This window comes from Squalius cephalus, assembly GCF_949319135.1.
Source record: "Squalius cephalus genome assembly, chromosome: 9".
Taxonomy (NCBI): Eukaryota; Metazoa; Chordata; class Actinopteri; order Cypriniformes; family Leuciscidae; genus Squalius; species Squalius cephalus.
The window spans coordinates 40714807-40731395 of NC_137130.1; the positions used below are offsets into that span (position 1 = coordinate 40714807).

The 16589-nt window shown below is 40.5% G+C and overlaps 1 protein-coding gene across 1 annotated transcript; it reads left to right on the forward strand.

Annotated features, from left to right (window-relative positions):
• The first annotated feature begins 3819 nt into the window (after nucleotides 1-3819).
• Nucleotides 3820-16589, forward strand: LOC307164984 (uncharacterized protein). The gene is made up of 3 exons (XM_079882235.1): nucleotides 3820-3887; nucleotides 4578-4707; nucleotides 13292-16589. The coding sequence occupies exons 2-3, from the start codon at nucleotides 4626-4628 to the stop codon at nucleotides 14209-14211; spliced, it is 1002 nt and encodes a 333-aa protein (XP_079738361.1). The 5' UTR covers nucleotides 3820-3887; nucleotides 4578-4625; the 3' UTR covers nucleotides 14212-16589.

The following is a 16589-nucleotide window of genomic DNA, read 5'->3' on the forward strand; positions in this document are numbered from 1 at the left end:
TTTACAACCTGGATGTTCCCGCCTTGCAGGCGAAAGTGTTATCAGTCTAAGTCTCGCGTATGCCAGCCCACTATCTGTGCGCGGGCTACGTTGTGTGATTTAGCTCTACTGGTTGAGCTGCACTATACAGGGAATTGTCAGTTCGGACCGGCCGTGCCGCTCCTAACCCCCTAGTGTGTGCTTATGTACGGCGCTAGCCCTCTGTGGGCCGCCCGGCTCTCTGCTATCACGTTCCCCGGGCTCTCCCTGGGACTCATTCAGTGGATGCTGGGCGCGCACGGCGTTGACAAGGGTGTTCCCGTAGCGTAGTAACTACGCAATACGAGAGAACCTCTCGTAAGAGAACGTTTCGGTTACTAACGTAACCTCTGTTCTCTCTAGAAGAGGGAACGAGTATTGCGTAGCCCGCCGTGCTCGCGCCACGAGCTCATTCGCTTCATGCGACAGAAACCAGAGAAGCAGCCTCCGAGCCCCGCTTTTATACGCTAAGCCACACCCCTTTTCGCGGGCTGTGACGCATTAAGCGCGCCAAGCGCGCTCATTGGTCGTGACGTCACGCCAAGGGCTCAGCGGTAGGCTGCTGCAGTTGCCGCAGGGCAGCCAATGGGCACGCTAGTAAGCCTGCCCTAGGTCTGCAGGCTGCCGCACTGCGTTGACAAGATTATAAAAATTAAGGATAATTTTTGGCTTCAGTATCTCGAGAAAGAAAGGCTTTCCCGTAGCGTAGTAACTACGCAATACTCGTTCCCTCTTCTAGAGAGAACAGAGGTTACGTTAGTAACCGAAACGTTTTCTTTCATTTTGAATTGTTCTGTTTAAAAGAAGACATTTCAAGCTTTCTATAGATATTTCTCAGGTCTGTCAGGCAAGTAGGCTACCTTACGCTGAGTTTCGGTTCATTTATGAGATGAGCTCCAGTTCACGCGCCGGCGCCTCAGTGTCGTGTTTATCTATTGTCTGCTATATTTACTTCTTAATTATTAAATCCTGGCAATTTTAAACAGTCTTTTCAAACCACTTTCAGAGCGGTCATGTCCGTAACGGAGAACTGTCCCGTCCGTAACATTGTTTTTTCCTCATAAATGCGAACATGAAAAATAAAATAAAATGAATATGTTATGTTCTGTGGAGAGCCGACCCTTCTTCATCCGGTGGGTAGTACTTTGGTTTGCGCAGTGTAATTCACAGAATTACAAAAAAATATTTTGCCACCTAAAAGTTAAAGATTTTTTTGAGTCACGTCCACGGCATGTGTAGCCTATTTCCCTCATATTAAATATAAAACGCATGTGTAGACTGATATTTTTCTAATGTCTGGACTCCTTTATTAAGGGAGTATGAATATATAAACAGTTTCAATATTAAATGCATTTTCTGAGAATTTATATTTCAAGCTTTTACTGCAAATATTATATAGGCCTACATTATATGATGTGCTTTTATTCTTGCTAATGCTTTTAAACCATTCAAGCCATATCTTACTTATTTTATAAAACTTTAAAAGCGGAAAGCGCATCACTCATTCCTGGGAATACATTTGACATCACAGTCTGACCTTGACGGAAATAAATATCCTACGCCAAAAGTACCAGAGAAAAAGTCTCAGCTGTGCTCAGATTTGTAAACCGTACAGTTGCTTTGGTTTTTCAATCCGTACCCGTTTCGCCCCGTGGCTCAAAAGTGACACAACAAAAATAGGGACACACGAGAAAGCCAAAATAAAATGCAAAATTTATTAACAAAATTAAAAACTATACAGAAAAAAAAAAAAACTACGTACAAGGTAACAGTGAACAAATTCATAATCCGTGCACGCTTTCACAATCGTTGTTTTGTAAATCGTTCCTTCGCAATAGTTGTTTGTAATAGGCTATTCAGTTCCTGTGAAAAATTGTGAAATACTGTTCCATAGGTGAAGTTACACAACAATATGGTGATTGATTACATAACAATATTTGGACGTAATATTCAGTTCCAGTGAAAATCTGTTCCAGTTAATGGAGTATACACAGGTGATGTGTAATATTCAATACCAGTAAACTCCACCCGCTGGAACAGTTTCTTACAGTAACTGAATATTACACAACATCACCTGTTCAGTTTTGCAAACTGTACTCACAGATTTGTGGCCTATACCTTAGTTTAGAAATCTGTTTTTCTGTACATTGATTTGTTGTGTATTGTTAAGATGAAGACAACTGTCTTAACTGAATTGTTCTATGATTTGGCGATGGGGTGTGGTGTGTAATGTATAGATGACATGAAACCGCGTGGTTGAACTTAAACCCCCCCAGGTCTCCCGTATTTTGGTACCCAAATGTTGACAGGTATGCCATAACGCTGGAATTGACATCACTTGATTACACATTGTATTACCTTGTTATGATATAGTGACTCATACAATGTGCCAAACATATTTTCCTTACCTTGTCATTCAAGGCCAGGGCACTTTTTGTACAACCAACGTTGTGCTGAACTTGACAAAATTGATCTGCAGCGGCGGCCAGCAGCTCGTTTTTTTTTTTTTTTTTTTTTTTTTCAAGGCAGCAGAAGGTTCTGGAACTTTTGCGCGCTTCCACATCCTGCGCAACTACGGATCTCCCAGGGACATTCATTATATATTGCTGCGTACATTTATCCTGGTCGGAGTTCTGAGTAGTAGCCTACCTAGATGCGCATGGTATGCGCGAGCGGTGCGCGATCATGGTCGACTGACAACGAGATTAAGCAGCTGAACAAGAATACGGCCGTGTTCCGATTGTTCTCATCTCAGCTCCGCCGAGACAAAATAGACATGCCATTTCAAAAATCTTTCATTTATAATCAGAAATATGTTTTCAAAGGCATCACTTTCATCAAATTTTATGTGACATAATTTCCAGTAGGCAACTGACTGCAAACAGGCACATCAGGGCACAAACGAGCAGGCTTATGTGCCGGGGCTGAGCCCCGGAGAGCCCCGGCCCAATACAGTATATATATATATATATATTATCACCATGAATTCCCATGACATCTATTATATATTTCCAAAGGTGTAAAGTCCACGGGTCAGAAAGTAAAAGTCCTGCCATATGTTTATTCCACCCATGAACCCAGCCAGTTTAATTCACTAATTAGAACTATCTCCTGGCTGAAAAACTGTGCTAATTAGCAAATCCAGGTGATACTGAGGAGGACTTTTACTTTCTGAAGCTGGACTTTACACCGCTGTTTTCTGTGGACTCTGGATATTTTTTTTATTGCATTTTAATGCATTTTAACAAGAACAAAACATAATTTACATACAAGAGTACATATAGCCATACATGTCAGGGGTAAAGAAGAAAATAAAAGTAAAGAAAAATAAAAAGAAAGGCGTTTTACATAAAACACCTGTACCTGTAAAACAGCTGTGCAGTTTTCCTAGCTTTTAGGTTTTTACTTTTGGATATTGTTTCTAAATATATTTTAACATCAATTTTAAAATGTTCAAAATTTGGTATTTTTCCATTCCATTTGACTTTATGAATATAGTAACGGGCAATTATAACAATTAAATCTAAAATAAACAAAAGATATTTATCACCCTCAAATGAAAAACATTTTAACATAACATTAATTTCTTCAAAGTTAACAAGAGTCATGACTTTTCTTTGCAAGTAATTACTGAGTTCTTTACAAAACATTTGGGTCTTGGCACAATCCCAAAATAGATGGTTGATAGTCTCAGGGGAAATTTTACAAAAAGTACAAATATCTTCGATGTTCACTTTAAAACGCTGTACCACAAGTTGGACTCTGGATATTTGACAGCAGATTGAACAGGACTTTTATTTTGGTCTGATGATATGACATCATAAAGCTGCGCCGTGCTCCTGCAACTGTTATGATTAGACTGAAGAAAGGTTTGTGGTTTTACGCATTTAAAGAGTTTAAAGAGATACACGTCGATTTGACAGTTTTTACAAGAGTTTTGACCATGTATTATTTAACATATCCTTGTAATATGCTTAATGTAAGAATATTCCGGGGTTTTTTTGTGAGTAAAGTATATTCACACAACAAAAGTAACAGTAACGTCTCATTTCGCGCACTATATCGTGTATCAGTTTATCGTAAACACGAATTCGGGTTTTGGAAAGTGGTGATGGAGAAATGGAGTCATTTGAATCTAATGCTTTGCCAAATGACTCACTGATTCAAAGCGCTTGAATCACCGCGCGCTGACGAATCCTGCCGCTCAAAACAGTGTAAATACAACGAAAACAAAAATATTAGGCTATTATTAATAATGATACATTTTATGAACAAATCGCAAATGGTTTCATGGCAACGTAATCTGTTAAATCTACAAATAATTAAATATGAAATGTCTGTATAATTTGTTAGTGTATTATATTGTAGTGCTTGTTTTGAGTGATTTTTGTCTAGTCAGTTTAACAAGTCCATTAACTGTCCCTCTGACTGACTCCCTCACCAGTGCGCTGAACTACTGAACTAGAGCTGATTGAGACGCACTCAGAGATTTACTGTGGATTTATTTCTCTTTCTGTTAATTATTCTCATCTTAAACATGACTTTGTCCAAACACACAGGAAAACTCCTGGAGAAACATCTGAGATCCACGTGACACTATTATAAAGATGGCGTTTATTAAACAGGAGAGTGACATAAAGATTGAAGAAGTGTTCAGCGTGAAACATGAAGAAACTGAGGAACAAACAGGTTAGTTTCATTCGATCCTTATTAAAATGATCTTCAGAAATGAATGATATTTTTGATGAATGTTGTCATATGAGTGTCCTAATTAAAGTGGTTTTATTTGACATTGGAGCGGGTCTTCTCATGTGGATAGACATGAGATCACATGACCAGAGAAATGGAAATAAAGTGTTTCCGCATGAACTTTAGAGGACTTTAATGCACTTGCTTTATATGGACTAGATAGATTATTTATATGGATTATAAATCTCTGTGTTGATCCGAAGAAAGGAAATCATATACATCTGGGATGGTATGAGTGAGTAAATGATGAGAGAACATTAATTTTGGATGAAGTATCCCTTTAACTATCACCACAGCCCCATCAAGTACCTTTCACTAACCAAAGATTGAAACCAAAAACAGTAATATTAATGATAATGTAAACATTTTATGAAAGGTGGCCCTTATTACAATAATACACTTAAAAATAATCAAGTTTGTTGGTGGAAATATATTGATATTGCCAAATCATGAGAGTAGTTACAATTATTATATTGATGTATTGACATCCATTTTATTTTAAACCCTAAACAAGTCAGTCATTTCATTTGACATGAGATCACTGCAGTTAGCAAATGACAACAAGCCCACAAGCCGTTCTTTAGGCAGTTTCACTTGTATAAAATTAACCCCAAGAAATGACCCACAGGCTCAACCCAGCTTTGACTTTCCCCCTCAGACAGAGCGAGCGTGGGCTTATGCAGATGTAGTTAGAGGTTATGTTTTGCTATTGGCCCTGAACTTATATATTTTTGAACAATCTGCTTTCTTAAAGGGGTCATATAATGGTACATGCACTTTTACAAATTGTACTGAAATGTGTTGGCAGTGCCTGTACACAACCATCATATAATGATAAAATATTTTTGACCAATTGCTTTCTTAAGTTCAAAAGCACTCTGATTTATTGCGAGCAGCGAGTTGTGGAAAGTTTGGAAAAAGTGTATGTCTGACATTAGTGATGCACGATTCATTGGCCACCATATCAGTATCAGCTGATAAATGTTCATTTTTAATATTATCGTTATCAATCCGATAAGAAAATCTGGCCGATATATTAAATCCAATAAATAATGAATTATTTCGTTCAGCTGAGACACTTCAGAGTAGGGCTGAACGATATATCATTACTTGCAAAGTTTAACCATCAGAGAGTGAAAGTTTATCATTTGCATGTGTTTTTAAAAGATAAATTGTATTAATTATGGTAATTAATTATATGGGTTATATTTAATTTACAGTGAAGACTGTTATTTTACATTTGATTGTTCAATTTCTGTACCTGAATACTGTTAGATTTAGATGAAAAACATAAAGCACTGATTATTTCAACTGTATCTTTCTTTTATTGTATTTATCTATGCTTGTAAATTGTTTATTATTTCCTAGGCAGATTCACTCCCCTACAAAATCACCCCAATTATTCTAGAATGATAATTTTTTTTTAAATAGAGCCATTCAAATCATCTGGTGAAGTTGTTTTTATATCGCAATATATAATCGCAGAAAAACATTTCGGAATTTAATTCTTGTCCAATATATAAAAGGAGACTTTTACGAGAAGAGCGCTTCCACAACAGGAGTTACACATTCTGACCAGCACGTAACTTAGTTCAAGTTCACTTGTGCATTCGTGTAATTTTGTGCAGAGATAAGTTGTATTATTATGTTTATATGGAATAAATATCTGATTAATCTCATAAGATGCGTTTTATGAGTTTATTAATCTGTTAATAAAGCGCATGCTTCCCTGGTCTAAATGGAGAACTAGATTTTGTTCCTTTCTTGTAATTTAACACTTCTTTTAAGTTTAGTGGCTTTATATCTGTAGTAGTAAGTGTTTTTTATTTTTCTTCTTCTTTCCTAGTTTAATTTTTGTAGAAATATATGCTTTTTCTCTGTAGTTAAATTTACCAGGATTAATGATTGTAAGCAATTTTTATGACACTAGTCATTTAATCATGTGACTTCCTACCTGCCCTAAGCAGCTGTTATAGATTACTGCCATTTGCTTTTTAGTATTACAATAGTAATTGTACTGTATCTAAAAATAAGCATAACGTCTTCAACTCAGTTTTTTCAATGTAGCGTTACTGTACAATAGTCAAAATAAGAGGTCTGTGAGTGTCGGGAGTGTGTGTTACAGTGTAGTGTTACAAAACTTTTAGAAGTAGACTTCAGTTGATAATATAAAGTAGCACTGCAACATTTTACTAAAATATGGTCTGTCAAACAATAACCTTACAGTACTGTAACTTTTCTTACCTCTGTAAACATGCTGGTGAATCTCGATGAGCCATCTGTGGATGCTGCGGCAACTCTCTGGTTGCTGTGGTCGTGCTCGTACGAGCGTGCGCACCGAGAACGAGCATGAGACTGGCTGCAGTTTCTCTAACGGCCATTGGTGTCAGTAACGGTTAGAAATTTCAGAACTTACGCAATGCTCCTTTAATTAAAGCCCATATTTCAAATAACATTTGCTTGTGTTTATTCAGTGACCGTAAAATCTACAAGCTACGTTTATGCTAGTGTGCAAACCACGACTTCATGACCCCTGATTATAAGACAGCAAAACATTCCAAATAACGTTACAACAGCCCGTCCGGTAGCACGTGTAATCAATGCAATAATAACCTGGGATAAGGAAGCTTACTGAGCTAATGCTTATTTTTACAGTCTGGGCTAACGTTATTTGAGCTATCGACTATCGTTATTGTGGTGCTTTTCCATTAACGTTACGATGGCGGCGCGGTAGCACGCAGCGGCCACTCCAGATCCAAATGTTACTATTGTTGTTGCTATTGCTGTTACTTAGCCCAACTTTTACGGCACATGGACATCGTAGCTACCGGCATTCGTGTTTACCATCGCCAGACACTGCTCAAATATAAGACTCAAGCTACAACCAAGCTGCATGATGATTTGCATAAGAAGCTACACAACCTCGGCTTGCTGCGGAGACCAGGCCTCCAGCCCTCGGCGTCGCCTGATGCCGGTGGCCGGGGGAGAGGACGTCGTAAGCGGTGTGCAAGGAAGCGGAGGTGCGGAAAGAGGGCGGGGGTCCATGCTAGGCTAAAATCAAATCCTAGCCAGCCGGCTCTCCCGTCTATCCTGCTTTCAAATGAAAACAACAACAAACTGGACTTTATTCATTCAGCTAGATGGGCTCGCCTCGTTTCGTGCCAACAGAAATACAGCTCTGTGCTGTAAGACTCGCAGTGGTGGCTTGTGTGTTTATATTAACAAGGAATGGTGTAAGAACTCTATGCTAGTCTCTAGTTACCGCTCATCGCTGGTAGAACTTGTTGCCGACCTTTTTTATTTACCACGAGAATTAACCACTGTTATTATAACTGGAGTTTACATTCCCCCTAGTGCTAATGCCAAGGAAGTGCTCTGTGAACTGTATGGGGCTATTAGCGAACTGCAGAACACTTACCCTGACGGATTGTTTATTGTCGCCGGAGATTTCAATCATGCGAATCTCAAGACAGTGCTCCCTAAATTCCATCAGTTTGTGGACTCTGCAACGAGAGGGGCGAACACGCTTGATCTTGTTTACACAAACATCCCAGGCGCATACCGGGCGGAGCCCTGGCCCCACCTCGGTTGCTCAGACCACATCTCTGTTATGCTAATCCCAGCATACAGACCGCTCGTCAGGCGCACAAAACCGCTTCAGAAGCAGGTGAAAACTTGGCCAGTAGTAGCCATCTCTGCTCTTCAGGACTGTTTTGAGTGTACTAACTGGCACATGTTTAGGGAGGCTGCAACATATGGCGACTCTACCAACTTGGAGGAATATACAGCATCAGTGACTAGCTACATCAGCAAGTGCATTGATGATGTTACTTTCTCCAAGACCATCACCACACGCTCCAACCAGAAACCGTGGATGACTGCGGAGGTGCGTGCACTGCTGAGGACCCAAGACTCCGCCTTCAGAATAGGTGACAAGGCGGCCCTAAGGACAGCGAGGGCCAAACTGTCCCGGGCCATCAGAGAGGCAAAGCGCGCACACGCCCAGAGAATCCTCAATCATTTCCAGGACAGCGGCGACACGTGGCGCATGTGGCAGGGTATCCAGGCCATCACCAACTACAGGACACCATCAGCTGCCTGTGACAAAGATGCCTGCCTTCCAGATACGCTGAATGACTTCTACGCTCGATTTGAGGCACAGAATGATGTGGAGGCAAGGAAGACCATCCTTCCTCCCAACGACCAGGTGCTCTGTCTTAACACGGCTGATGTGAGGAAAACTCTACACAGAGTCAACCCACGGAAGGCTGCTGGACCAGACAACATTCCTGGCATGGTGCTCAAAGGATGTGCAGACCAGCTGGCAGATGTTCTTACCGACATCTTCAATATCTCTCTGAGCAGCGCCGTCCTTTCAACGTGCTTCAAGGCTACCACCATCGTCCCCATGCCAAAGAAGTCTTCAGTATCTTGCCTCAACGACTACCATCCTATCGCACTCACATCCATCATCATGAAGTGCTTCAAGAAGCTCGTCATGAGGCACATTAAGACCCAGCTGCCCACCTCACTAGACCCACTGCAGTTTGCGTGTCGTGCCAATCGTTCTACAGATGATGCCATTGCCACCACCATCCATCTGGCCTTCACCCACCTAGATAAAAAGGACTCATATGTTCGAATGCTGTTCGTAGACTTCAGTTCAGCATTCAACACAATCATTCCTCAGCACCTGATTGGAAAGTTGAACCTACTGGGCCTAGATACCTCCCTCTGTAATTGGATCCTGGACTTCCTGACTGGGAGACCTCAGTCAGTCCGGATCGGGAACAGCACCTCCACCACCACCACGCTGAGCACTGGGGCTTCCCAGGGCTGTGTGCTCAGTCCATTGTTGTTCACTTTGCAGCAGCTGTGCAGCAATGCACAGTTCGAACCACATCAAGTTCGCCGATGACACAGCTGTGGTGGGTCTCATCAGCAAGAACAACGAGTCAGCATACAGAGAGGAGGTGCAGCGGCTAATGGACTGGTGTGGAGTCAACAACCTGTCGCTGAATGTGGATAAAACAAAAGAGATGGTTGTTGACTTTAGGAAAGCACAGAGTGACCACTCTCCGCTGTACATTGACGGCTCCCCTGTGGAGATCGTCAAGAGCACCAAATTCCTTGGTGCTCATTTGGCGGAGAAACTCACCTGGTCCCTCAACACCAACTCTATTACCAATAAAGCACAGCAGCGTCTCTACTTTCTTCAAAGGCTGAGAAAAGAACATCTCCCATCCCCCATCCTCACCACATTCTATAGAGGGACTATTGAGAGCATCCTGAGTGGCTGCATCACTGCCTGGTTTGGGACTTGCGCCATTTTGGACCGCAAAGCCCTACAGAGGATTGTGAGGACAGCTGAGAAGATCATCGGGGTCTCTCTTCCCTCCATCAAAGACATTTACACAAAACTCTGGATCCGCAAAGCAACCAGCATTGTGGAGGACCCCACACACCCCTCACATAAACTCTTTAATCTCCTGCCATCTGGCAAGAGGTACCGTAGCATTCGGGCCCTCACGGCCAGACTGTGTAACAGCTTCTTCCCCCAAGCCATCAGACTTCTAAATACTCAGTGACTGGACTAACACACACACACTTATGTGTCTTCAACTTTTGCACATGTCCAGAGTTGCACTTTAATTCATTTTCATTTTATACCTGGCTGTTACCTCAATAACTGCTATGTCCATAGAACACTATTCATAGTATGGTATGTTTACATTTGGCACTTTAGAAAGTATTATCTTTTTGCACTACTCCGATTACAAATGTGTACTGGTCGGTGCTGCACTGTATTTTACTGTGCATATTGTCCTGTTTCTTTAGTAATTTATTGTATTTGCACATGCACTTATGGAGGAACTTTTTACCTAGTCTGTTTAGTCTCATGTGATTTTGTGATTGCTGGAGGAACGTTGTCTTGTTTCGTAGTACTACTGTATATGGCTGAACGACAATAAAAAACACTTGAACTTGAACGTTACAAGCTCAGCTCGACTCGATTCTACTCACCGTGTTTGTTTTTCCATTGTGAATATCTAGTGTATTGTACCTGATGTGGTACCGGCGAGTTGAGCTAACGTTATAGGGATCTAACGTTACTTGCTAATGTCACTGTAATATACCAAACGAAAAATTTGGAATGTCTCGCACCTTGTACCTGCATGTGGTAATTTTTACGTATGGATTGAGTAAGAAGACGGCACTTCACCGCGGTCAGTTCAGGTTGTTTTTAGTCGAGTCGGGGCGAACGTCACTGAAGCTAATGTCACTGAAATATACCAAACGAAACAATCAGCAGCACTAACTCATATTAATGGTATTAATATATCCATATACTTATAAAATAGATTTAATGTTAACGTTTCATACATGAGATGTGTTCTTCTACCAAAAATGTTTGATTCTGGTAACGTTGGCCAAGCATTTTCAAAATTCAAACAGCAACGATCCCACAATGCAATGCGGTGGCTGTAAAATAATGCTTCTACAGTGTTGTTACAATAAAATTACAGGACTGGACATAAATTTCCCATCATGCATTTGCATTTACAATAAAAACATGCAATACAATATGTTGTAAAATGTATTATAAAAATTACATCAATTGCTAACAGTGCTGTATATTAGCATATTGACAGAGAACCTGTACTCCTAATAAAATCAGACATTCAGCACCCTTATATAGCCAAAATGGAATGATACTCGTTTCATAACACCTCTGCGAAGATTCGACAGTGAGATTGGTAGTGGAATCAGGCTCCTCCTATCGAATTTAAAGCTCATCTACCATTAATGAAGGAGTTGCTGCTGCTGGTCCCTGGCTGTGGGTCTAAGGAAGAGCTGAACCCAGGGATGCCCTTCCCATTCAACCCAAGGGCCAGCTTTTCTGCTGGGGAGTAACATAGGAGTGCAGGACCACCACCTTTTTTCAGCCTTTTTCTTTGTTGCTGTTATAAACAATGACACTCTGCCATCATTTAACAGTGGCTTTTTAAAAGAGACTAAGAGCAGTAATTGGTAAAGATTACCATTTTGTAGAATATTCTTGTACTTTACTTATTCCATTGTTAATGGTTGGTGGCTCTGACATTAAAAATGATTGAAGTAACTATGAAATTATTAAAATACAAAAATATTTAACATGGTCACCACTAAGGTATATAATTTGTCTGTTACTTTTAGCCCTACTGCTAGCCCTCTCTCATGGCTTTTGCACACTTTGAGGTGTTCCCTGACATTTTAATTTAAATGTCAAATTCTGCATAAACTTCGACTATTAGCTCTTGCTCTGCTCAGAGAAAAACTGTGCACACTCTTTGGCTATGGTGAGCAGCCAGTAGCAACGTTGCTGATTAATGTTTCTACTATCAATACATATCCCATTTTAAACCAGCGCATGAACGCGCAGTTATCTCAGATAAAGCAATCCAGCGATACTAATCATAAACAACATGTGTGTTCGAAGAAGCTATTTAGCCAGATCATGATTAGCACGATGATATCATATCGGATGTATTTAGCGATGTACAAAGAACGGACCCCTGGCTTCTTGCAGCTTTGTTACCGTTTGGTCAGACAGAACAAGAAGTCTTCCAAACACCTCACATGCTGAGTTTCATCTTGTTTTGCACAATTGAATGAGCTGGAGTTTCGGAAATTGCATTTGTTCTTGTTTTGCCTCCAGTGCCTTGCATGTAGGGGTGCTGTGGTTGAAGTGCCTGACAAGCCGCCCAGCTGTAATAACACGTCATTAAAGCTACACTGTGTAGGATTTACTCCCATCTAGCGGTGAAATTGTATATGACTACCAACTGAATATTACTTTCTAGCCCCTCCCATTCCGAAGGCGTTTTAACTCCTACGGTGGCCGTATTATTTCAAATCTGTCAGCAAATGCGAGCAAATCTCCCTCTCGCATTCGTCACGGTGCCACTGCGTGTAAAAAACGCGAAAGGCGAAGCTTGTATGTCCCTCTTTGTCCAATGTATTTTCAAGATTGATGCGCAACATGGCTTCCGCCATTCGAGCGACTCGCTCGTATGTATTCTAAATGGCAGATTATACACTTACGAGAATACTTAATTAGTTGGTTGAAGTGATTACACATTAATGAGAAAATAACAATAACAATTAATTATCGCAGGCGATACGTCTGCGATATTAATGCGATATGGCTCAGCTTGTCAGTTAACTACGGCTCTTTGTAGTGAATGCCGCTCCATCTGAAAGCAGGTGATGGCAATTTACTACTAATCAAGGAACCGGCTTTACTGACGAGATGCGCCTAACAATGTCATGAGATATATCGCCCAACCCTAGTATGCGCAAATCAGGCTACTGAGTCCCATTTCACCCATCCGGGAGAGTTTGCTGCCACAATGTTTGGGAATTATCGTAAACGCATGCAGACACTTTCCCAGTTAGTCATCAATTAGTTAAGCTGTGAGGTTGTCAGCTGTGTGTTGCCATTAAACTGGTGTTAACTTGTATTTGTATTTTTTCGCTTTAGACTTGATGCCACTGAAAGAGGAGAGTCAAGAACTGAATAATATGCAAGATGAACATCATGATTTCAAGACTGGAGAGAAATTAACAAAGATGGAAAAGACTCACTCACGAAAAAGAGCTCAGAAGACCAAACCTAACCGTTATTTCACTTGCCTTGAATGTGGAAAAAGTTTCAGTCAAAAACGAAACCTTAAATCTCACATGGTAGTTCACACTGGAGAAAAGCCTTTCACCTGCCAACAGTGTGGAAAGAGTTTCACTCAAATGCAAAGCCTTGAAGTCCATATAAGAATTCACACTGGAGAAAAGCCTCATACTTGCTCTCACTGTAAACAGAGTTTTGCTAATAAACACATCCTTAATGTCCACATGAGAATTCACACTGGAGAGAAGCCTTTCACCTGCCAACAGTGTGGAAAGAGTTTCAATCGAAAACAAAACCTTAATGTCCACATGAGAATTCACACTGGAGAGAGTCCTTTCACCTGCCAGCATTGTGGAAAGAGTTTCAATCAAAGACAAAACCTTAATGTCCACATGAGAATTCACACTGGAGAGAGTCCTTTCACCTGTCAACATTGTGGAAAGAGTTTCACTCAGAATCAGAGACTTAAAGACCACATGAAACTTCACACTGGAGAGATTCCTTTCACCTGCCAACAGTGTGGAAAGAGTTTCACTCAAAAATACAACCTTAATGTCCACATGAGAATTCACACTGGAGAAAAGCCTTATACTTGCTCTCGTTGTGAACAGAGTTTTGCACATAAAATCACACTTAATTCCCACATGATAATTCACACTGGAGAAAAGCCTTTCCCCTGCCAACAGTGTGGAAAGAGTTTCACTCAAAAACACAACCTTAATGTCCACATGAGAGTTCACACTGGAGAAAAGCTTTACAACAGTTGTAAATCTTAGGTTTCACATTATCATTCACACTGGAGAGAAACCGTTTATTGGAAGAAAAAAAGAACATTCAGTGTGGAAAGAGTTTCACACGTAAAGTAACCCTTAATTGCCACATGAGGATTCACTCAGGAGAAAACAGTTTTATGTCATCACTGTGGAAAGAGTTTCAGTCATAAAAGTAGCTTCAACACTCACATGAGACTTCACGCTGTAGAGAAGCCTTTCATCTGAAAACTGTGTGGCAAGAAATTATCACAAAAAGGAAATCTTAAGGCTCACACAAGTACTTGCACAGGAGAGCAGTTCACATGTTGAAAATGCTGTCTTGCTGTGAAATGCCACAATGTAACTGAATGATTATACATACAATTACAAAAACTGAATGAAATAAGCACATTACATTGCATTATTTGCTTCATTTCTAGTGAGAGAATGCATTGATAATGTCTTCAATCTGGACTTGAATATGACCACTGTTGGGGCTCATCTGGTGACATCTGGAAGTTTGTTAGAGCTGCAAGTGCCTCAACACTGATCCTGACTCACTGCTAATTGCATGACGGAGATTACTTCCAAGTAGTATTTGCCCATTGCAAAATGCATCCAGAGAGCAAAGAGATTTTAAAAAACACAATGTTCGCTAGAATCTTGGTGAAGGGATGCTGCCACCTCTCCATCTAGAACGAAAAATGTAGCTGGAAGCCACTGCAATCCACCAACATACCTATCATCATTCATGCCAACCCCTACCTCCCCTTTGTGGTGGAAGTGGATGTTGCCACCCTCAGGCATTGGAGCAGTGTTGTCTCAGGTTTACAGTGACAGTAGGAAATTAAAGTAACATAGATTGTTTTGGCTTTACAGCAGCTCTAGAATAAAGTTATTGTCCAGCTGAAGTTAGTTTTGATTGTTTCACTTCCATTGCAAAGATCTTTAGTTATTAACTTAGGGGGCGCTTACACGACCTTAATGCGCTCCGGGCCACTCATTCGCACAACAACAGTGCCTGGTGGCTCGAGAAAGCAAACCTTGAAATAGGTTCCAAAGTGAAAGCATTGAAAAATTTAACTCTGACAGCGTGCACATGTGTATTACGTGTTTAGCCTATTGGTATGTGCGTTTGAATATATGTGCGCAGGCGTGTAGTCTTTCTTTACAAATTGACCTCAACAAATTACTTGTCTCATAATACCCAATTTTTTGTTGCTTTCGTGTATCCATGTGAACTGGAATCATTTTGACTATGTTTTATCTGTACAGAGGTAAAGGGAAGGGAAGGAGGCCTTCATCAGGAAGAGACTAGTTGTCACTTCAGGACTGCGTTGTCGTCGTGTCCAGGCACAGGTCTTTCATCAGATGAGGATAAGGCTTTGAGCCGGCGGACTGCGGTAAACCTCGGGATAAACAGAGAGACTGATTATTAGCGTAGACGCCATTCTTCTTATGATGTAACGAGTACATCAGGATTTATGGGAAGTGTTTCTGGCTGATCTAATCTATGCAGCCTAACATGTGTCTAGGCTGTGTGTGATGGACACATAAGATTGTGTCTGCTTCCAAAGTTTTGAAGCTAAATAGGAGAAGGATCTACCACCAGCAGTCGATTTTGATATTCTAGGTATTATCAACTGGCCGGAATTTTGAGATCGCAACAGGCGTGAAGGACTAAAATGCGTTAAGAGCTCGCTCAAGTACTGCGGAGCTAAACCATTTAGGGCTTTGTAAGTAATCAGCAATATTTTAAAATGTATACCATGTTTAATAGGGAGCCAATGCAGTGTTGACAGAACAGGGCTAATATGGTCATACTTCCTGGTTCTGGTAAGAACTCGAACTGCTGCGTTTTGGAGTATTGTAGGTTATTACGTGAGGAAGTTTTTTGTCCAATAATTAGAATCTGTTTTTTCAGAATTAAGTAGAAGGAAATTACTAATCCAGTTTTTTATATTAGCTATGCATTCCGTTAATTTTGTGAATTGGTAAGTTTCGTCAGGGCATGAAGAAATATAGAGCTGAGTATCATCAGCATAACAGTAAAACTAATTCCATGTTTCCTAATGATATCTTCTAAGGGTAGCATGTACAGAGTGAACAGCAATGGTCCTAGTACTGAGCCTTGTGGTACACCATACTGAACTTGTGATCGACTTGACAACTTCATTTACTTCTACAAACTGATAACGGTCCGATAAGTATTATTTAAACCGTGCTAATGCAATTCCACTAATGCCAACATCATTTTGAAGTCTATTTAAAAGAATGTTTTGGTCAATGATATCAAATGCAGCACAAAGATCGAGTAACACCTCATTTTACCAATGCATGCATGTATGTATGTGTGTTTAGTTTAGTTATGTTTGTGATTTAGTTAATAAAACGTGTACACA

What these genes read in the sequence shown, in the direction of transcription:
- LOC307164984 (XM_079882235.1), top strand. Translation starts at nt 4,626, where the DNA reads ATGGCGTTTATTAAACAGGAGAGTGACATAAAGATTGAAGAAGTGTTC. An exon ending in AGAAACTGAGGAACAAACAG is followed by an intron (nt 4,708 to 13,291) that starts GTTAGTTTCATT and finishes TTTTCGCTTTAG; the next exon opens with ACTTGATGCCACTGAAAGAG.